General features: G+C 40.3%; 1 protein-coding gene across 10 annotated transcripts in view; it reads left to right on the top strand.

Annotated features, from left to right (window-relative positions):
* Positions 1-2,060: 2,060 nt before the first annotated feature.
* Positions 2,061-23,928, top strand: part of fmnl2a (formin-like 2a) — a 51,501-nt gene continuing 29,633 nt past the window's right edge. For all 10 annotated transcript variants that reach the window (XM_077536530.1, XM_077536529.1, XM_077536528.1 and 7 more), the window contains exons 1-2: positions 2,061-2,772; positions 21,023-21,106. In XM_077536530.1, coding sequence (XP_077392656.1) covers positions 2,659-2,772; positions 21,023-21,106 — 198 coding nt within the window. In that variant the 5' untranslated portion in view covers positions 2,061-2,658. The remainder of the gene's footprint in view (positions 2,773-21,022; positions 21,107-23,928) is intronic.

The raw sequence follows: 23,928 nt of genomic DNA on the forward strand, positions 1-23,928 counted from the left end.
GATTCTATAGTGTTATTTATGACCTACAAGCAAGATAAGACAATTGTTAGTCCCACCATAGGGAAATTTGGCAATTAAAAAACCCCCATTAAACTTATCTTAACACTTATAACACAAATGTGTCACATTTTCTCATTACGACCGTGTAACAACTTGAACAAAAAGACACTTGTGGCTGCCTTCACAGCTCATTCACTGCACCTTATGTCATGTGACGTTGAGCTGACTGCACAGTTTGCGCATTATTCAGTATAACAGATGGCTCATTGAAAACATGTTCAAGCATTTCAAATTTAAAAAAAAAAAAAAAGCCATCCAGTTCAATATCTGACATTCTCTCAAATGCACTGAATTGCTAATAGGAGGCAATGTTGAAAATATTCATGATGCAGGCAGCACAGGCATTTAATATGATACATTATGCGGGTGGGAATGACAATTATTATTATATTAGTGTTTGTTTTAGTGACTGGCTATTGCACAAAGTATCATTTGTCTCAAATTATGTAATCAATTGCTCTATATGGCAAAAAAAAAAGAAAAGAAGTGAGAATACTAAATCTTGTGGTTCATCGATCACATCATCTTGTTCTCCACTGCAGACCCCGCAAATCAAGTTAACTTGCAGCGCGTAGTGATCGTATGAGGTCAGTCGCATCCAGTTAACCTCACACGTGACGTGACGCACTCCAGCTGCCTGAATAGAAGCAGTGTGTGCGTGTGCGGACAACCGCTCGTCTCCACAGCTCCCAATGCTGATGTCACCCTCGCTGTGTCGTCCCCCACCCTTGTCCGCACATGCATCAAAGATTGTGATTGCGCTTTTGTCAAAAATTCAGTCTCAAGTGGTTTTAAGATATAGGATACATAATATGAGCAAACGCTCCCTCTATGAACTAACAACATCAACTCATTCACTGCCGTGGACGTTTATATTCGTCAATTTGAATCCAACCTTTTCCCGCAACCAATGAATATATTCGGCAAGTACATTTTCAATGGGTAGAAAAGCCCAAAACTTCGGCTTATGAATGACATGGTTTCCAAATTTCAACAGGGAAAATTAAAATTTTTCTTCGGTTTACAAAATCTTGGCATGGTCACGGAAAGCTAAGAACTTTGTGCAAACAACAATTGGTTTGCGAAACCACTGTTATTTCATTCTCACAAATTGTGTTTACGTTTATTTTTATATTGCACAGTATTTATTTTTAACCACGCAGTGATCAATATAAAGTAAATGTAATGTTCTGTGGTTGGAACGGATTAATCACATTGCCATTAATTTCAATTGGAAACATTTCCTTAGTTAACGAACGTTTTGATATGAGAACCGGGTCACGCAAAAACATATAATTCCTAACCCGAGTTTCCAGTATAAATTATTTTGCCATCAAATGCCTTTTTGTCTTGTTTTTGTTGTTTTAAAGTTTGTGGTGTTACAAAAGCAAAATATAAACATCAAAGTCACTTTTCCTTTTCTTCACTTATTTTTTTTAATCAGAAGCCAGATTTACTGCTCATAAGCAAAGAAGAAAGTTGTTGTGTTTATTTAAAAATTTAACATAAAAAAAAGAGGTCAAAGATACAAAAAAAAATCAATTAATACTTCCATCCATCCATCCATCTATCCATTTTCTTGACCGCTTATTCCTCACAAGGGTCGCAGGGGGTGCTGGAGCCTATCTCAGCTGGCTATGTGCAGTAGGCGGGGTACCCTGGACTGGTCGCAAGCCAATCGCAGGGCACACAGAGACGAACAACCATCCACACACACAAGTACACTTAGGGACAATTCAGAGTGTTCAATTAACCTGCCAAGCATGTCTTTGGAATGTGGGAGGAGACCCGGAGAACTTTACCTGAAAGACTGTGCTTCATAAAGTGTACACTTTGATGCTACGATATTTTAACAGTAATGTGGGCTACGTATGCACGCTTGTCTTTGAAAAAAGAAAAACAAAGCAAAACGTTAATACCCCCGAAGTGTTCCTTGTTTTCGGGGACTCAAAGTACCACAATGCAATAGAAAAAAAATGTCATCTCCTTGACTACAGCTTCAGCGGAGCAACGCCCCGGAGGAAAAGAAGACCAAGTCGGAGGCTCGGCCCGGTTGAAAAGAGTCATTGTGGTGCGGGATGAGCGTGCGTGAAGCCGAATTAGTGACCGTGTGTGTGTGTGTGTAAGTTTGGACCCCCCCTCCTCCTATTCTTCCTCCTCCTCCTCCTTGACTATCTTCTCAGCAGAGGAGGGATTAGTTAATGAGCACACACATCACTTCTTCGTCGGGGCTACTCCGCGACGTGGAAAGTAAGTGCAAAGCGTGAATCATGCCCCTCGTCACCCTCGCCGACTGGAAGCGCGATCGAAATTGGGCGAAATTCGGATAACACAGCCACAGAAGTTTCCAGGTCCGACCACCACCAGCACCAGCACCGCCCGCCTGTCCTCCGCATTGTGCTGCCGGGGAAAATGCGTTCTTCGCCAGGGGCTCGCCGCGCTCCGCTGCCCGCCTCCTCACTCCTCACATGTGCTCTATATGTTGAACTGAGCACGGTCAAGGAATAGAACCCATTTTTTTTTTTTTTTTTTTTTTTAAGCACGTGTGGATACTTTTATTTGTAGGTTGAACTAAGCAACTGGTCGCACTAACTCAACATGGGGAACGCAGGGAGCATGGACCAGCACACGGATCTCAGGGGACACAACATGCCCTTAAAACTACCCATGCCGGATCCGGGGGAGCTAGAGGAAAGATTCGCTATCGTTTTGGTGAGTTAAAAAAAAAAAAAAAAAAAAAGTTTTCAAATGTATGCTAGCTCTTTGTCCGTCCTGGGACAGCTGTGTGAGTATGGGTCACGAGTCTGATATCTTTTGTTGTTAACACAACCTGGTGGGAGACCAACCTACTAAAGATCACAGTCAAGTCATATTGCTTCTGATTACTGGCTTTCCCCAAAAAGCTTTGTGGAAAAATTAGCGTATATTACCATAACATCACTTTACTTTGTACAAAAACTCATAAAAAGTAAACACAAAAGTGAATCAAGCTCAATTTGGGATCCAACCCTAAAGTTTGGCAAGCTGCTCCCGGATAACATATTTCATAAGCTGGAACAACCTTTTCAAAGCTCTGATAACACTTTGACTGAAGTCACTAAATCACAACCATTTTTTTCACCAAGTAACTGAATGAAAAGTGAAATATAACAGAACTGTGTTTCGTGAATTTTTAGCATACCACACTTTTAAGAATCACAGGACTAGTTTACAATCTCCCAAATTCAAGTCATGATTTCAAAACAATAAAGTAAACCATTTAAAATAGGCTATCTTTGACAACTTTATGATGTCATTTGTAAGTGGCTGGACCATCTGTCACCTTGTAATAAACAATTATTGATCAGGACAATCTTGTGTTTTGTATACTTAAAACCAAGGCAGACACATTTCAAGTAAACTGTAATAATACTACGTAATACATGAGACATAGCTAAAAAGCTGCCTCTGCCTTTGAGGAACTCTTGCTTTGTAGTTTTTAGCTAGCGCTAAAATCTGATTTGGCTGATGTAATCTTGTTCAGTTTTGATTCAAACAGTCATAAGATATTCATTTAACAATTAGGAAGATTATTTCCCGGAGGAGTTGTCATAGTGGATGTAGTGCAACTTCCAATAATTGACATTTTGTTGTGCTTTTTTAAAAAGTAGTGAATTTTGTAGGTCGTAAAATAGCAAATAGAAGCTAGGCTAACTGTTAGCTTTATCTGTTAACTACATCATGGTCGCAAACGCTTCATTTTCAACATTTTACAAAGACTTGGGTGGCACAGTGTACGTTCAACAACACCAGTTAAGGATTTGTGGTTGTAAATATTAAACAGGTTCGTTTAGCATTGATCGATAGGATTGACAGTTGTGTCCATCCGTTGTACATAGTACTGTAACCATTCTATAATTAAAAAAAAAGTTTAGTTACCATTTCTGTCTATTGTCTAATCAAAAGTGAAAATGAATACCTCATCCAAATGCTTGTGTTTACTGTTGTTAACTTAGTATTACACAGTGTTTCTTTAATTTCTCAGTGAATAAAGCCTGGATTCTTTTCATTGTTTGATTCAATGTTGTTAAACAAGACTTTGTAGGTAAAATTTCCGGTGCGTCATAGCCAAGGAGATTATTTGCTAGCCGATAAAGTCCCCAGAAGACTGAAAAAGTGCAGTCGAGCAGCTGGGGTGAAATTTGAGCAGTGGTTCACAAATATGGGTCAAACGTGATTGTCGCCCCGCTCATTGCGCGCTCATAAACATTAGCGGCTTAGCGAGTAAAGAAACTTGGCTCGAGACGCCGACTTCTTACGGCTTGTGCGATCATAAAAAAAAAAAAAAAAAAGTGAGCTTAGGTCAAAATGTTCCTGCTCCATTCATGCGTGCTTTCGAGTTGGAGGTCGACGAGCCAGTCGATCAGGCAAGATCCTTGTGTGTCATATTTGGGCGGGACGGATGCTTCCTTCACGAACCCTTTGCTGATAAGAATGTCTTGACCTGACATATTGCATATAAACATTTTTTTTTTTACTACAGTGGTATGCCATGGTTTGGAAAATGGTTGTTTTGGCTTCATTTGGAAACATCAAAACAAGCCTTGTCAACAATTGTCCACATTGGTCTTTCAAAAGTTTCATGAAAAGATCACATCAAAATGAGCCTTGTCGACAATTGTTTATTACTCATACGACCATTTGTTTGTCTGCATTGTATAAGTTTAAATTAAGAGATGACATCATCAGGATTCTGGTCCACAGTAAAAGCACTCTTCAAAGGCAAAACCAAAACCTGTAACTTGAGTTCAGTGTTTGAATGATCAATTCAATTCATATTTTTGCTGACATGAGAAATGGGTGGTTTAAACAAAAGGTTCAGCTGTCACGTATCAGTTCCAGATGTACAGTAAATATCTGGAAATGAAGGCTAAACTGTTGATCTCGGTCTAATATTAGCCTTTAGCCACTAGGGCTGCACAATAATGGAAAAACACGCGATATGCGATATAGTTGCTGAATAGCGATATTTAACATGTACCTAAAGAAATGACATTTTTATTATATAATGAAAGAATTACATCAAACTCAATGTATTCTTAATTAATTGTAATTGCCTCTCAATAATGTTCAACTATTGGATGGCGGCGCACATTTTCGTTAAGTACACTGTGTTCCAACTATGTTTTGCAGTTGCATTATTAGGGTTGGAACACCCATGGAACTCGGGCCATTGAAACCAAATAAAAAGAGAAGGTGAGGAGGGGATTTTTTTCAGAGTGCATGTTATGACCTCAGTTTGGAGAGACAACCGTTTCGAGCATTTACGGTATAACGATAACGAAGACGGCTTTCAAAAACGGCACGTCACATTCCGCTGTCATGAACAAACGATATGTTTTCAGGAAGTCCTCCCTTTCCTCCTTTGCTCCTCGCTGCCGCTCTTGTTGGCATGGACGGCCCTCCTCCAGCATTAGCGGAATTGAACAGCCTTAGTCACAGGGGTTAAGCCTGACTTACCGTCATTTAAACTGCAATGGTTGTGTGCCTTGACTTGATTGCCTTTTGTGATGACAATGCCTGCTTATCACCGTCAATTGAAATCTACATGGGCTGCTGATTAACCACCCATGTCACCTACTCATTAATCGGGGTTGCAAGTGACAAACTTTGCACTGGAGGCTTGTAATGATTAGTCATACGTAAATAGAAATGACTGTAGTGGTAACATTTCTGAGCTCTTCTATATTTGTCACTCAAGCTCTATTATCTTCACTAAACATGTACTATGCTCTATCAGATTACCATTTTTATGTTATCCTAGAAAGATGGTCTTGCCTGACTTATTCATCTGATTTAATCAAAACTACCCTTGTGAGGAATAAGTCACTTGCGGTTACTGTGTCAATTTCCCAACACTTTTCTTGTTTGGTCGGTTTTTGCCTTAGCTTTCTGGAGTAGAAAGAGGCTTATTTACCTGCCTAATGTGTTTGATAAACATCTAATCCCGGTTTCACGGAAGGGAAGCGCTGGGTTGAAGAACTGACCTTTGCAAAGATTGCTGCTGCTCATCAAGAATTTAACTTTTTTTTTTTTTTTTTTAATGAGTCAACACTGGTGCTTTAATTATGATTAAACACTGAAGATAATAATCTTTCATGGAGGACCACAGAAATCAGTAAACAATTACAGATGATATTCTGAAATCAGAGGATTTGGAGCCTTTTAAATTAAAAAATGTCTCCAATCGATTAATTTTGACAGCTGGTAACAACACTCTTTGTGGTGTGGGAAATGTAGAAAAGATCATTTTCACTCAACGGGGGCTTATTTCCGCAAGGGTTGAATTTTGAAGTGTGACGTAGTCCCACAGTGGTCTCAAATTGAAGAATAGGTCAACAATACGTCCTTCACATCATTTGAGCATCAAATAAGTAGCATTGTTTTGGGGTATGACAATGACACAGCTGTCCTTGAAGTCTCCGTCTCACAAATTCCCAGTGTGTTTTGATCTTCTCTGCCATGATAAGAGAGACATGTTGACAATCACGTGTCCTTGGCTGCGTCGTGCGCTGTAATCTAAATCTAAATAGTCACTAGGGGTGTGAATTGCCTAGTACCTGACGATTCGATTCGTATCACGATTCACAGGTCACGATTCGATTCGATACCGATTAATCCCGATACGAATTTATAAGTCGATTGTTGCGATTTTTTTTCATTCAAATTTAGAAAATACTAATCAGTAAGCTTGTAGAGTGTAAGATTTATATGAAAATGTATTATTTATTTATCTGAAATTTCAGTCTTATAGAGGTTGTAATTTGTTTCATGTTTGAACAGCATTGAAATAAAATATTAAGGCTTAATGTTCTGTTCATATAACATTCTTCCATGCTTAAGGTGTGAATCCTAATTTTTTTTTTTTTTTTAAATCGATTTTGCCGATTATTGAATCGATTCGAGAATCGCGCGATGTAGTATCGCGATATATCGCCGAATCGATTTTTTTTTAACACCCCTAATAGTCACTGTTTAAAGAACAGAGCAGTGAGGGTAAATGCCACATAAATCTGGCAAATCAAGGGTTAATAGTTGGAGGCACGTTTTTACAAGTGTCTTGCTATCGGAAGCATGATTGGCCTCTCAATGTTGATTTTGTTTTGCCTCCTTGTTGTTCAATTCTGTACTTTAGCCAGAATCCGATGATGTCAACAAAGATTCAAAGTGGCGGTTAACGTCCCTTGAGTGCGTTGCGGCTGCCGCAGATGAGCGTGTGAAACGCCGCCAGTCAATCTTTGGGAGCGACGGGAGCGGATTGCAACCACATTGGACTCTCCTCAACAACCGGACTCGCCTCGAGCCACTTTACTGGCGCCGTGTCGCGTGTTTGCCGAGGCGGAGATGACTTCGGTCGTTGTGTGTGTGTCAATGTGCCATATGGGGACTTGAGGGTTTATGTGTTGTTGTTTCTGCATTTCACAGTCTGGCCAGATTACGTTTAAGCTCATTTGCGTGAAGGCTGCTCCACTGACAACGAGCTGTTATTGGTGCGGCGTTATCCTTGATGCTCATCAGATGAATCACTTGAGGGCCGACTCACTCAGCTCACAATGTGACAACTTGCCCCCCCTTGTTTTTTTTTTTTTTTAATTATATACACACATTTCTGTATTTGGCATTGTAAAACAATGAGAAAGCACTCTTCGCAGTGACTCATAGTTTGGACCAGAAGTATTGGGACAATTACAGAGCATAGACAAACATTCCACTTCGATTTGAAGAGGATTCTCAAAAATGTGACACATCCCCATGGCCCCCACAGATAGCAAATTCCTCCCTGGCCTCCATGTTTGTGGATCTTGCTGCCTTCAATTTTGTCTTTCCCAAAAGAAGAGCAAGTCTAGTTGCTTTTGGAGTACATTCGTTTGGGTCGTCTCGGCTGTGAGGTTTAAATACCTTATTTGAATGTATATGGTAGCTATGGCATCTCCAAAATCACCTTAAAAAAATCTTGCTTGATTATCAATAAACATCAGTGACAGGAATGTTACTTACCTTTTCTTGAGTAGTTTTTATTCTTTCGATCAATGGCGGTTTCTGGTATTTGCGATATGTGCGGCGGCACTCAGCATTAGTGTTAATTTTATCCACCTTTTTAAAATGTAGTTTGTTTTAGTCCATTGTCAATCCCGCTTGTTAGCATAATTAGTCAACATCATCCCATTTTTATTTAGACAATTTTTAGTCGACTATAAACCTAGCATTTTAGTCTTTATTTTAGTCCAAGAAAACGTAATTTTGTCTTCTTTTAAGTCAACAAAAATTGTCACCATTTTATTCAGGACAATCATTTAACCCCTTTATAGTTTTTTTTGTCCACAAATTGTTTTGGATCTAAAACTATTTCACATAAAATTCTCTCATCTGATGAAAAACGACACACAATTACAGTATATCAACAAGTGGCTACTATTGCTCAATGTTACGAGTTAGTCAATTAGCCAGCATTAGTTAGCGGTCGGATTAACACTGTTAGAACATTATAACCATTGGATTAACGTTACTATAATTCACCTTTTTTTTTTTTTTTTTACTGTGACACTGTGAATCCACCTCCTGTCTGTCCCATGTGCATGTTTCACTTGCTAGCTGCAGGTTTGAAAGGAAGTGTGAGACAAGATTTTAGAAATTGTCGTCTCGTTTTTGGTCATGAACTAAAATGTCCGTCGATTTTAGTCCAGTTTTTGTTAAGTGAATTACGTTTCCGTCTTGTCTTGATTAGCCGACGAAAATACACATACCGATTTAGTCCCAGTTATTGTTTATTAATGAGGGTTTTAGTCCTGTCTAGTCTAGTAATTACTAGTTTTTAAGTTTTCGTTGACGAAATAAGCACTATTCGGAAGCTCTGTAGAAAAAATGCAAGTAGTGCCATTCGAGAGTTCTGTCAAACTTGATGTTATGATCAGGTCTTGTAATGTTTAGTCATATCATTGTAGGTGCACCTAATAAAATGTGCCATTCTTACAAGGGTTAGGGGTAGTGGTTCGGTTTCCAGGAAGTGACTCATCTAAACCCTGCTCGGTTTTCCCCATGTTGACTCTTCTTCATTAAAAAGCCGTACAATAGCGATTGTCTAATCGGCATGGGGTGAACAGCAGCTCAAACCCGTGCAGCTATGCCAGCGAACAGTGCCATTCTTTATTTTGCTCGGAATCCAACACAGAGCCTGGCACGGGACCCAGAACCGGCAGGCCACCCCATCCGCTTGTGGACGGCAGGTTACGTGTGTTTGGACCCGCAGGAAGCCGGCCAGCAATTAGTCATGAAATGAAATCTTGGGGAGTGACATGGTCAGGCAGCCAGCGTTGGGATCTCTCCCTCTCTCGAGGGGTGGTGATGGGGGTGCGAGGTGATAATGTGCCAGTCACATCCCCAGAGTGGAGCCCGAAGGCATCTTGTCTGACTGGCAGCGGCTCAGCAGATTATGTAAGAACGGGTCTCTCTTGAGCTGTGTGCTGGGCCTCTCTCGGTATTGTTCTTCTCAGGTCAGTGAGAGGCTGTTTGCTTCTCGCTCCACTGCTTGGGTGGCAGACCACTGCGTAAGACTGATACTGAGATTAATTCTTGAATGCCAACTTTCAGTAAGAATCGTTTTGACCCGGCCGTGACACGCAGTACTCTGGAACTCCCTTGCCCCCAAAAATGTCGATGGAAGTGTCTTGCATTTAGTGGCGTCAACTTTTTCACAAGGCCCTTCTATTATAAGATCATTCGTATTTTCTTGAGTAAAGTATTATATCCAGTTTTTGGCAATGCCCACTTGATAATAGCATTGTAGCAAATGATTTGAATAACATTTAACCATTGTTAAACATACTATAAAAACACTAATACGAAATGGCAATTGTGACTCACTAATATGTGCTGTTAGTCCATCGTACTATCGTAAAAATAACCAATGTAAAAGCTTAAAACAGCAAAAAGGCCTTGATAACAAATGATGACACGTGCAGTAGGGATGTAGGGACTCCCACAATATTTCGTCGTTGTCATGTCACGATATTAAAAGCAGCACATCTGTTAAAAAAAAGTCGGGTTGATTTCCATTTACGCAATTCTAGTACCCTCTGCTGGCTAGTTTGTTTTAGTGCAGTTTAATTTTCACTAGGCATGTTTTGGCTCTAAGCGGCACGGTGGATGACTGGTTAGCACGTCTGCCTCCCAGTTCTGAGGACTCGGGTTTGAGTCCAGGCTCCGGCCTTCCTGAGTGGAGTTTACATATTCTCCCCGTGCCTGCGTGGGTCTTTTCCGGGTACTCCGGTCTCCTCCCACATTTCAAAGACATGCATGGCAGGTTAATTGGGTGCTCCGAATTGTCCCTAGGTGTGCTTGTGAGTGTGGATGCTTGTCCGTCTCTGTGTGCCCTGCGATTGGCTGGCAATCAGTTCAGGGTGTACCCCGCCTACTGCCCAAAGCCATCTGAGATAGGCACCAGCACCCCCCGCGACCCTTGTGAGGAGCAAGCGGTTCAGAAAATGGATGGATGGATGGATAATAAACACTGGCACCCACGTCACTCACCAAGTCAAGCCCCACCTTTTAAAGCCATACATTCTCAAAATTCACAGATGCTACAGTAGAACATAATGCCAACTCAATTTAATTGGTAGAATACGTAGACACAAAAAATGGTGTATTTTCCACGCTGTATTTTACAGGATTAAGGGCTTTGGATACTCAACACTACGAAAGTATTCCTTTTCTACTAATTACAGAGTATCACTTCACACAAAATCCTTCTTTACTCAAAAGGCGCATATGTTGGAAAAGTCTAGCCAGGTTGTTTTTACGAGGTGGTTTGGTGTTTTTTTTTGTGTTTTTTTTCTTTTTTGTTTTCTGCCTGAGGACATAAGTGCCCAAGCCGTACATTTAAGTGCATTTATCATTGTCAAGATCTGTACAGGCTCCAAGATGGCAGCTGCATGGCAAAAGGCCAGATTATCGCGGCCAAAATGGCTTCCCATGGTGGTCGTTTTGTTGTGATGTGTCAAAGAATATGTTGACGTTTCCATGTGCTCCATTCGGAACACATTCTAATGTCACGCTAACCAGTCGGCGGCGTGTTTTGGCGCCGCTGCCAGCTTTATCTTGCGACAGTTTTTTTTTGTCTTGGAAAGCCTTGAGCTACTTAGGTTGTGTGTGTGTATAAACTTGTTATTGGAGATCTGCAGGATGTGTTCACTTATTTTGCTGTCATCATGAGGCCGTTTGGAACTAATTTGGATTTGTGCCGCTTATGCCAGGGAGGAGTTTGTGGTCTGTCTGATGACACGTTGTCTATCTGCGAGCATTTAGTGACCTGGGTTGTTTGACCCACTTTTTGAACAAACTTTTTCTTTTCCTGCCTGTTGTTCAGTGGCAGCCTTTTGAAGCCGCTTCAGTCACAAAAGAAGTTAGTGTGTTGCCAGAATTCACATCTGCAGTGCAGAATGGGAGGTCCTGTTGCATTTCAATGTACTTTTCCAGTGTTTGATACACAGACCCCATCCCTGGCTCCAGACAATACAACAGTCTGTTGTTTCAGGCTTTGACAGAGGACCTGTAAACCAATCTGCCACTAAGAGTGGAGATTAAGGGATGACATTCCAGTAAAACTCCCCACTGTACAAATACAGTACGACTAACATTTAAATCAACACAAGCTCACAATTATTTTCCTCTGTAAATGTCAGATAAAAATAACCAAGAGCACAGGTGACATGTCTGGAAAATACTGCAAATAGTTTTCCACAAAAATAGGTCATTGTGCATCATTCTCCTGTTTTGCTTGTTGTCAGTCAAACTACCTGGATGTCATGCACAGGATACCTTTTTGGCATTTATTTGTATCCATTTGAAATGCTCATGACACTAATAAAACATTAAAATATAGTAGTATGGTAAGCCTACAAACAAATACAACGGAACTGTACTTAGCCATTTATTCTTTCGTGTACACGTACGCAAGTCACATTTTTGAGAATAAATTTTCTAGATCAACTAGACTAAGTGCAATTTCTGGAGAAATGGCGTGGGAATGCTGAATGCTAAGATTTGAATGGATATGAAATGCTTATGAAGTAAATTGAGAGATAAATTATGGAATGATGACCTCCGGGTTACTGGACAATGCACTTTACCAACCGTGCCAACAAGCAGTATCAAACACCCGGTAACGATGATAAGTTCTATGTATGGAAGCGGGCGTGGAAAGTGACACTTTAGTTCAATGTGTATCCCATTGAAAATGAATGGGGAAAAGTTGATATTTAACATTAAATTGTGCCTATACTGTAAGTAATGTGGAATCAGACGATATAGATACCCCGGGAGGCGTGAATTTATGAAGCAAGTTGAAATTTGAACAGTGTAAATCGGAAGTATTATGTGGGAGTTGTTACATGGCAAAAAATGTGGAGAATAAAAATCACAATAACAGACGCTTTCAGTGTAACAATACTACAAAATGATTCAAAATAATTCAACTCCATTTCCTTGTGCTATATATAATTATACTGTAAAACTACTGTAAACAAATAATAAATTCATAGCATTTTAGCGTTAGCATTCTTCATGGCCATACAGATGGCATATAAGTCACCTACTCGTAATATTAGCATAGTAGGACCCCAAGGTTGAACTCTTGCACTTAGAAAAAGTATTTTGTTCATGTATAACAGAATATTTTGTGTTCTCTCTCTCGCACTGATGATTTATTATCACTTTGCTGTGAGACAAAGCAAGATGAATGTGGGTTTTTGTGTGTGTCTTGGTGGTGGGCACTTGCAAAAAGCAGATAACGACTGCCTGTTTATGTGTGTATATGAACTCGCCTAAGGACAGACATGGCAGACACTTTCCTTCGAGCCTTAAGGTTGCATTTGAACTTTATCTTGTATCTCATTATTGTCAGAGACTAAAGTTTTGACATTTTTGCTTGACAACTATACAGGCCATGTTTTAAAAGTATGTCAAGAGTAAGCACTCATTCCTTGAATATGCTTGACAGACAAAATGGCGAAGCAAGAGGAAAAGTGTTGACAAGTTTTCGTTCTTATAGTCGTTGTACAGTTTTGTCTTAAATGTTGGTTCTGAAGGACATTGTTAAGAAAAGGTGTGTCAGGTTTTGTTCAAAGCTGCTTATAATACAAGGCCAACCAGAGTGAAACAATACGCCATAGATAATTCGTTCCCAGTTGTCAACAGAGCTTTCCAACAGTTCCCCTTTATTACTTTAGTTGCATATGTTGGGATGCTGTGATTAATTGAAGATCAGGATTAAAGGATCTGCGGGATTATACTTAGCTGTGCTGGTCAATTAGCCCTCCTCTCTTTTTTTGGCCTTGTCATACATCCAAATACTGTATCCTTTTTGCAGCTGAGTCATTTCCTGCATCCCATCTTGATTTCAATATTCACGCAGGAATGATGTAACTTTGTTCTTTTTGAAGTCACAATTATTCTGATGTAAGGATAATGGCGTTGTGAGAAATGTGACCATGTTTTATTCATATTCATTGGAGCAAGAACATTGAGCCCCATCAAGGTCCGCACACTTTCGCAACCTTAACATCTGGCCTGATCGGACCTCCTCCGTGGTCATGTAACACTTGTTTTATTTGGACAACTCCCTGCTGCTCCAAACCAATCTCCATAATGTTTCCGCTCTTTTGGAAAGCATCCACCCTTTCTGTATCAAGGGGAACGTTTGTCTCGTTGCATCGTTTACTCCATATTGTTGTTCAGATTTGCTCGAGTAGCAAGACCATCTGTTGTCCATATTCAATATTCTATTATTTTGTTGCAAAGAGGAAGTTAGATTTGAGTCCACCCACACACAGCTGATAGGAGTGTGTGAAAGTCTTCTCAGGCTTCCACTAGCAATGTTTTTAAGGAGCTGTTTTGGACCAAGCATTCTAGTCAATGGGTGGAGTTCATTCTTTTTGATATTTTGCTACATGAGCGCAGCTAGAAGACGGTGTTTTCCCCGTTGTGAGCCGGTGTGGAGTGGAATGCAGACTACTCCCGACCAATCGAAGCGGCTCTAGTTATTATTCTCTTTCAAATCAGCCCCGTTGAGGCCCCAGTTTACCAGTGGCATTTTGGTAGTATATACACAAAATGTCCTCATGAATCACATTTTTTAATCAGGATGCTAAGAACAAAATTACACTTCTTTCGTGTCCTCCGAAATATCTTTACCTAAAGACAAACACTGTCATAAAATGTGTCCACACAATTATGCTGTCAGTGTGAATGGAATTTGATAGGAATGCGCTCATGCGTTTGGTCGTAAAACATTCCAGGGAACAGCTTCACAAATATAAACAGTCGTGTCCCGATGAAGGCAGCGGCCGGGCCGACGGGGGATGGGAGCGGTGCGTCGGTGGAGTGTGTGTGTGGAGGTTCCTGGGGATTACAAATATAATCTGAGAACAGACGGGGGACACCTGTGGCCCCGCAGACCTCTGAGGATTACAGCGGCATGCTGTGATAATGAACGGACGACTGCTTGCTTCGGGTAGAACGTGCCTCAGTGCTAACCTGATCCTTTCACTCCACTCAGTTTAAATAGCTTGCGGACATTTATATGCAGTCTTGTCACATAACTGGTGTAGGATATTGAAGTTTGTGCCTTGAAATTCGTTTATCCATCATTAAGTGCTTAAAACGACACCTAGTTATCATTTATGTGAGTGCTGTGATGTCATTTCCGTGGAGTTGAGTAATTTGCTGCTATTTCTTATGACGCTGCTTTTTGGTATATTGTCAGGAGTTTCTTGTTGTGGCATGTCATATAGTGTAAGCTGAAGAAGTAATACTGGAATTGCTTTGTACCAGTGGAGAATACAGTCATAGCCGATTTTCAATTCTTGCACATCAGATTTTTTTTCTGTCGCAAGTTTTGCAGTGTCGTTTTTTTCCACATGGAGTAATGATACTGCAGACTCCAATGGCAATGAGTGTGAGCCAGATGGAAGGAATGCGTAAAAGACAGAATGTCTTAAGTTTTGGGATCATTTCACACTTATTTATGTTCTGCAAGGCATAATTAATTGCCTTGCACAACTGCATGTCTATGATAAAAAACTTTATTCTAATTTGATATAGCCTATCACTGCTTGTTTAAAACAAAATTGAAGTAACGGTAATACAATAAACAACAAGTATATTCATATGCTAGCTGCATGGCCACAACTGACGCTGAGCCACTCAAAAATGCAAACTGGCTAACCCGTTAGCCAGTTAACAGCGGATCAAGAATACACTGAAATTCGCTAGTGACTCCCATGTCACTCATCAGACCAGGCCCCCCTTTATAGCTACACACAACGTTACAGATACTACAGTAGAATGTGAGGATGATGCCCCCAAGTGAGCAAAAATAACAAGAAGTACCTCACATGCATATTTTGTATTGGTAATATGGATAACGTTTTAAATGTATACAACTGTACTTGTAGCTATGTCTTAACACAAAATAGAATATGGTCGCTGTCAATCTGTTTTGGTGGGGGTGGGGTGGGGGAATGATTAGTCTATTTTTCAGGGGCAGAGAATCTTTTCTGTGTAAATGCTAGTTTTTGAATGATGCTGTCTGGGAGCTGGTACGTAGTGTGTGGATTATATAGCGCAACTTTCTTGGTCTTATTTATAAAGCAAACTAGTGCACTCTGTTTCGCCTCAATCGCAAACACGTGTGATGTGCTATAGCTTCAGTTTTGACATAAAGTGATAAACTGTACATTCTTCAGAAGTTGAAAATGCCTTTCAAACAGCTTGCTTTAGGCTGTAGTTGTATGGAAGTCCAAGATGTCTGTCATGTGGGCTATCTTTTCTTTTTTAGTTCCTGCAACCAGCTGTGTTGGGAAGGTTGTGCCCCTGCAGACCTCCTGGCAGATGGTGGATGGTGGGTGGTTGTTGGGATTTAAACCAGCTGCCTATTTTTGGCCATTTTACGACTTGCGTGGTATGTTTCTTTCTTTTTTTTTTTTTTTTAATGAGAGGATTCATGGATGCTAATTGCTTGTGTTTGTATCTTGAATCTTCTTAAAGCCCGGGGCAAGATCAACATAAAAGTGATATCAGCAGCAATGTCCACGTTTTGTTTATGACATTGAAGCCCTCCTCTTTGACGAGGCTGTTAGGTTGTAACGACTACTGTGTGACCTGCTTCGGGGCCCAGCTGCAGCTCCACAACAAGTAGTCATCAACAGCTCTTTTGCCTGATGGACGAAGGAAGGAGTTGTGGATCAAACTCGGGTCCAATAACGGAAGGAGCTGTGCCCATTTTGCAGCACTTTCGTGTCAGAATTCTTCTGAATATTGCAAGAATAGTGGCGCCAAAGTAGAGACGGTGAATAAATGAAGACCTGCAAGTGACGGGGCTTTCGACGTGCTTCGCTGCCATAGAATTTCGTTTCTGATGTGCACTTAACTGCCAGTCGGGTGCTCCTTCCTGGGATCAGTCCAAAACATCTGAAAAGGGCCACAGTACTGTGCACTATCACGTTGAAAACGTATTGTAAAACGTTACAAAAACACCCATTTATGTTTGTCGTCTAATTTTGGCAGAGCCTTTGAACAACTGATACATGTATGCCTTGCTTTTCATGAGTAAAAGTGTAAAACTTTATTACCGATGTTTCTGATGATGGATTATCTAGTCAGATCTGTAACTCTCCAATCCACTCTAGTGTACACACAGTCTGGTTGGGCCAAAATTAATTTTCATTTTGGAAATTATGGGGGGGGGGGAACAAAACCAAAAACAACTTCAAATTGTATGACATCAGGTAAATTCTACTTTATAGAAATTCACCATACTAACAAAAGTTTCCTACTGATATGAATGAGAGAAGCTGTATTTGTCACTTGGGACTCCATATGAAACTAAGTTTAGTTTTGATGACATAATCTTGAAAAGTGCATTTGTTTTTGCCTTTCTAAAATACAGCTTGTGGAGAAAATCGTTTTCAGGTGTTCAGCTGAAGCTTGGCTTGGTCTTGTTGGTGACAATGTTAATATTTCATGAGAATGTAATATGAAATGAAATCAGGAAAAGTACACGAGCACGTTACTCAAATCATCTTTTCCAGTGGAAACGTCATTATTCCACATTGTGCTCCTTCTGGTGTACATGCCTTGGCGACCAGAGGGGGCAGTATAATACAGACGTACAGACACAAATGAAGAAGAGTGTCACAACTAAGGGACTTGCCAAAATGCAGTAAAAATATTAGTTGTTTTTTGGAGAGGACAAAAGGTATATGCATCTAAGTACGGCTACATTTTCTGTCTTCATGTCTCGCTACCGTTTCCTTTAAAATATAGTAATATTTAGCTAGCTCCTCTTCTGTATTATGTGTTATCATAAAGCTAGCAGAGCTAGCAGACACTTCCTAAGACAGTTATTTTTTGTTTTGTTCAACCTCGAGCTGGGAGTGTCAAACAGCAACTATTTTTTTTTTTTTTTCTCCCCAAAAAACCTTGATGTGAGAAGTCCCACTAATTTTAGTACTGTACATTACAGTTTGTATAGATTCCTTGTACTACATTCTTCAACAGAATAGTGAAACACGGGTAATTTGACCAACCTGGTCCACATTAGTGTCACGTCATTCCAAAAGTGGAAATAATCGAACAAATGTTAACTAAAATTTGATCATCATGCTTTTGCTCAAATTCACGAACATGAAGTACAGATGTGGGCCAGCTGCCAGTGAAATCTGCCGGAGTTCCCCTGTGTCATCTTGATTTTTTTTTTGATTTTTTTTATTGCTGCATGCAGGGAGTGTCTCATGCTTTGGGTCACTGCATTCAGTTATGCTAGCTGCACACAGGCACGGTTGTAATTTCAGGCTACGGTATCAGTCAGATGCAGCTGCATGTGTGTGTTTGTATTATTGCAACTTCCTTAAAGTCAGTTCACACACTTTGTGTTGTGCTGTTTAGCTGTATTGGGTCTAGCAGTCTTCACAGCTGCCTGTAAGATTACAAGCAGCTGCTGTGGGTGACAAGTTGTTATAGGATGAGTTACATCTCGCTATAGGATGTAGCAAAAAAATGCTTTAAAGGACATCTGTTACTCGGATCATTTATGATCCACATCTTTTTTTGGACTGCTTTTTGTACCATGTGATATTTTTGGGGCTCCATTAGATACATGTGATAATGAGACAAACGTGTCATTGTGGTCTAGTCTTAACAGCTCCACCCTTATCCACATCAGCCTAGCCATAACATTTCCTTTTTGCGTTATCAGTTAACCTAACGAATTCCTGATCCTCCTAATGTAACCATGACGGTCTGTTTAGTGGTGGGGGTTATGTCGTCACTTTGCAAAAATGTCACCTCTCCCAAGTTCGAACCAACGGGCCCACACACTGAAGACGCCATTCGGTGGTTGCGGACTTAAGGTAACCTGACCTCCAGTATGATGAACGCCTATCACAACTTATTAGCGCTTGGACAATGTGAAGTAGACTGGTACGAGTAATTCTTTGCTTGACTTGGACCTTCACCAAACGGGAAACTACAGCTGAGCTAACCCACAACTTGGTTAAAATTTACCAAATCCCATTTTTTACTTGCATTGCAAATATATAAATAGCGAACCTTACTGTGACTGAAATTCAGGTGTCATGTTTTCAACTCATTCACTGTCATCTGTTTTCAAAGTAGAATCCTCCATATTGTTTATCCTTTTTTCTGTTCTTTAGTAATCAGCAGTAGAACACGGGGAAGTTTCACCAAAATGACCAGGTTTTGCCCAAAAAGTGAAAAGGCTTGTTGAAAACCACACTTAACGAATATTCGACGGTGTCAGTAAATGTGGATTCCAAATGACAAATATCAACGTCCACGGCAGTGAATGAGTTAATATGTGACGGGACATGAAGCTGGCACTAGGTAGCTATCTGGCCGCTCCCCCTGATTCCCAGCATTGAGTCCGGCGGCAATCTGTAACTTCGCCGCGTCTGCTGAATACTGATTAAATTAGGTGGTCATTCCTGCAGGGGACACTGGCGGGAACTGAAACCTTTCTTTGTATTGAAGATAGCTGATATTTTCACTCCTCTGCCCAAGTTCAGTTCTATGAATCTGTTCTTTGCAAGAGGACTGTTCTTATTAGTCACAATAAACGGTCACAGGATTTTTACAATCTAGCAGTTGTCCAGTTGTTTGTTACAAATGCAGTGTTTCATTATTAAATTACATGCTATGTAGGCCAGACAATAATACATGACATGACACTGACAAATAAAATATTTGAAGAACTCTGAAGCCAGTTGGAGACCGGACAATGCTCGCTCAGCACCTGACTCTGCATTACTCATTCATAAAAATAGACTTCTTCGGAGGGTATTCATCATCTTTCTTCCTCTTTGCACCCCTGGAGAGCTCTGTTGGAAAATCAATATGTTAGAGTCAACACTGAAAGATGAGCCAGTCTGTCCAATCAGGGCGGGTGGGAAACAGTGGAAAACATATTCAAGAAGCAAAACCAAACCACTTAGATTTTATTGGTTTTATCGCTAGCGCCTTGAGTTTTTATCCCTTTGTGAGAGAAGATACAATTTCAAGTTTTGGACATTTAAAAAGGCGGAATCTGGGGTTTCAGTCTGTTTCAGTCTGGCTGAAACAGTGCCCGATTAAGCTAGCATTAGCGTTGTAAACAAGCTAACATTAGCTTTGGAAACATGACTTATTCTTGTGTTATTATGACAGTCAATTAAAAAAATCCAAATAGGTGATAAACGTACCTGTCAAGCAGCAGGGCTGCTAATTCCGCGTCACTTCTGAATAAATTGCTGCGTGAGGTAGCTTCGAACTGCTTCTGTTGGTTAGTCATGATATGACCGGTTGTTACCTAACGAGAAATGATTGGCACTTGTGTTTTCTTACAAAAAAGGAAACGCCCACTTTAACAAAAATACTTACTCTGCAGTTTGTGTTTTCATTAATTTTAATTTAGACTGCAATTGGCCCAAATGAGGATAAGCGGTATTGAAAATCAATGGACGACCAGCTGGATTTTCAATTGGAATACTGAAGACTTAAACAGTGAAGTAGAAACCTAGGGGAAAATAAGCAAGTTCATAAACCGAGCAAAGAAAGCAAACTGTAGGTGAGACAGCATCCTAAATCGTTTACCTGCATACACTAAACATTATCCAGACAGTGTAATTCTTGTCATTTTCATTGCAGCAGTGAGCCATGCGTATGCCTGCTCCGACATAAAACAGATGTTGACGATAGGAAGTGGAATAAAGCAAGTATTTGTGAGAAAACCTTTGAATGAGAGCGTCGACCTTATTTTTCAGACTTGGATTGATGGCAAACACATGGATCAGATTAGATTCATTCCACATTCACAAAGTCACTTGGAAATCGTAGCAATTCCGTAGAAACCGCTATCAGGAGAAAGTTGTCAGGATGTCAATACCTTATTTTGAAGTTATCAGTTTGGATACACACTAATGGAGCTCTTTCATAAGAGGGACGGATTTTGTCATAGGTGACTGTCCTAATGGATTCAACAGAGGCAATAGACATGGAGCTATATCCTTGACAGAAAGGGACTACAATGGTTATGGGAGAGGGGGAGCGCGTCTTTCTGAACAGAGCGTCATGAAAATAGTTTTCAGAACATTGCATAGTTTCGCAAAGTTCCATGGAAATCACAAATGAGAAGGCGGCACTAAGCTTGTTTGCAATCCACTCAATGGCCACAAGATTAAGTCGTGCTGCACAATCTTTTCAGATCTAGTCAAATATTCTGCCTTTTGCAAAGATAATAAAGCTCAGTTAACTTTCTTCTGCGTGTGCGGCAGTCATTGTCAATCTTGCTCGCCGGCCCTTGACTGTACTCGTGCGATGTGACGATATTTCATCATTTGCGGCCAATTAACTGTGACATTCTTCTCTCCTCCAGAACTCAATGAATCTCCCTCCGGACAAAGCTCGTCTGTTGCGGCAGTACGACAACGAGAAGAAGTGGGAGCTCATCTGCGATCAGGTGGGTGACGTAAACTTTGTACGCCGATGTCATTTTATTGCTCGCATTGAGGTTTACGCACACTGGCCACAGAAGGTACCGTATTATCCGCATTATAAGGCGCATCTTCAATGAATGACATATTTTAAAACCTTTTCCATATATAAGGCGCACCGCATTATAAGGCGCACCTCATTATAAGGCACACCTTCAATGAATGACATATTTTAAAACTTTTTCCATATATAAGGCACTACAGGAGAGGCTGGGGTTACGTTATGCATCCATTAGATGGTGCTGCGCTAAAGGAAATGTCAACAAAAGTCAGATAGGTCAGTCAAACTTTATTAATAGATTACAAACCACCTTTCTGTCAACTCCATTCACTCCAGAAATGAATAAACAGCTGTTTTATTATTTTCTCTGAGGTAAAGTATTAGTATTAGCTAGTTTTTTTTTGGTTACCCTAAGCTACATTAGCAGTGCGCACAGAGACAGTTATTGCAGCGTCTGTCACATCCACCAAGCCCACCTTTCAACGTAGCACTGTTGATGCCAAGCGCTTGACAAAGAACAGGCTAAGCCTCCTGGAGCTCTGGAGAAAAGACTGACCTTCTCTTCCAGAATGACAACGAAGCACTTTTGTGGTCTGACCGGATGAAGGGGTTTGAATTTGATTGGCTATATTTCCCTAATCAACTGTGGCGTAGTAAGAGAATGCCTGATAACACATACTGAGTGAATTGGCAACTGGATATCAGCCCATCATACGTAACATTGCATCTATAACTATTCTGGGAGAAGACCACACCAATTGTCACAGAATAGTGCAGCAAATATTTTTTTTGTTTCTGGCATTTCAAAAATGTTTATTTTCCAATTTTGCCGCTGTCCCGTTTGCGTGATCAATTACGTTTATGTCCCCTTTTTATACGCGCAAACCTTTTTAGTAAATCTAAGTCTTTCCCTGTCTTGACACACTGGTCTGGCATCAAGTGGCTTAAGTGGCTCAGCGGGGCGTTCGCATCAGTTAGCCGGTTAAATAGCCCGGCCTTGTTATTTGCGTCAGCGCTGCACACTGTGCGCTTGCTGCTGTTCTCGATGCTTCCACTCGGCCCGCAGCCTCCGTGACAAGAGCTTTCTGCCTGTGTGAGCAGAAGAGAACATCGGGTAAGCGATGAGGACCACCGCCCACCCCGAGTGTATAGATGGCCACTGACCCTGAAGGGAACAGTGCCACCGAGCCCACTGGGAGGCTGACTGACAGTCAGAGATCCTTTTTTTTTTTTTTTTTTTTTTTTTGGCGCTACTGTTACAGTAAGACATCAAGCTAAACAAGAGGATTTATTTTTAGTATCTGAAAGCAATTCTCAGAAACGTCCATCTTTAAGATTTTTTCCCCCTATAGAATAAAACAAAAACAAGAAGAAAAAAACACACACACAAAAAAACAGATAGATTATTCAAAAGGGTAAAAAAAAATTTTTTAAATGTAGATATAAAAATATGGACAGAAGCGTCCATCTTAACTCCCTTAAAATTGGAGTGTCCAATGTACTTAGGGTGGGTATAAAAAGTCTATACATCCCTTTTTAAATGTCATGTTTTTTGTGGTACAGAAAATGAGAACAAGAGGACTAATTTCTAAAACTAATCCTCGTGTATTTTTTTTTTAGTGCTGTCAAACGATTACAATTTTTAATCTGATTAATCGCACTTTTAATTTTGATTAATCACGATTAATCAGCTAAATTACTTGCGTATTCGCGTAATATAAAATAAATACAAAATACCGTAATATTTTGACATTAACGCATTTTATTATCTGAATGTCATTTGCAAACATTGACTAAATGCATGTACGCAATTGCATGCGTGTATTGCTTCTAATTTTTAATTTTTTTTATTGTATATCACAAAAAAACTGACATTTGAACAGTGTATATGTATATACCCCAAAATCCTTAGTAAAGGTGTAGTATAATCCAGTTATCAGGCAGAGTGCATAAATTGATCAGTTTTCTGACTTCTTTGCCCACATCCGACTGAGTACTTTCCTGTGTCAAAGCGACAGGGTGTCTCTTTTTAGTTACCATAGCAACACTGCCCGGGGGAACCCAAAGGAATGGAAATGACAGGTTCTACACCCTTAACAACATACCCTGCAGTCCATAAATATTAACGCTTCGCAGATGAAATAATGATACGGCAAGGTTAAAACATCCTCTGACTGACCTTGTACTAAAATGATCGTTCAAATACCGTATATGTTTAACCAGCTACTCATATCTTTAGAATTGAACATTTATATTTGAGTTTTAAGCAGAAACAAGTGTTTCCTATCAAATGGCATCTTTCCTGTTTGTATGTCACAGTCACGTGAGATAAATGGGAGCCGAAGGGCGTTTGATTTTGTCTGTTTTGTAATCATGTGAATACTGTGGAAAATACCAGTCTAGTCTCTTCGATTCATTTGGTGATTAACATGAATATCATCCCCCCCAAAATGTTGTAAATACCTCAAATATCAAAGGGATTTTATAGTAACACAAAGTAGACCACAAGTTGGTAATAATGTTAATAATCCCGTTGATCTGAGTTAGCACTAATCGTTTGCTATTTACAGTGTCTGCCTAAATTTGGAATAATGGCTTAACCTTGCCCAGATTATCTACCTGGTGGAGTGCCCTTGAGCATGACCGCGCTTCGAGCCCAGTGTTGTCATTACTTGGCAGTATTCAATCAATTGTTGCTGTTAAAATTTGCAGTCATCATTTACAAACCTCATCGCAAAGTTATCCGTTAGCTAGCTGCTTACAACAGCTAGGCGCCTCTGAAAAATA

This window comes from Festucalex cinctus, chromosome 11, assembly GCF_051991245.1.
Source record: "Festucalex cinctus isolate MCC-2025b chromosome 11, RoL_Fcin_1.0, whole genome shotgun sequence".
NCBI lineage: Eukaryota > Metazoa > Chordata > Actinopteri > Syngnathiformes > Syngnathidae > Festucalex > Festucalex cinctus.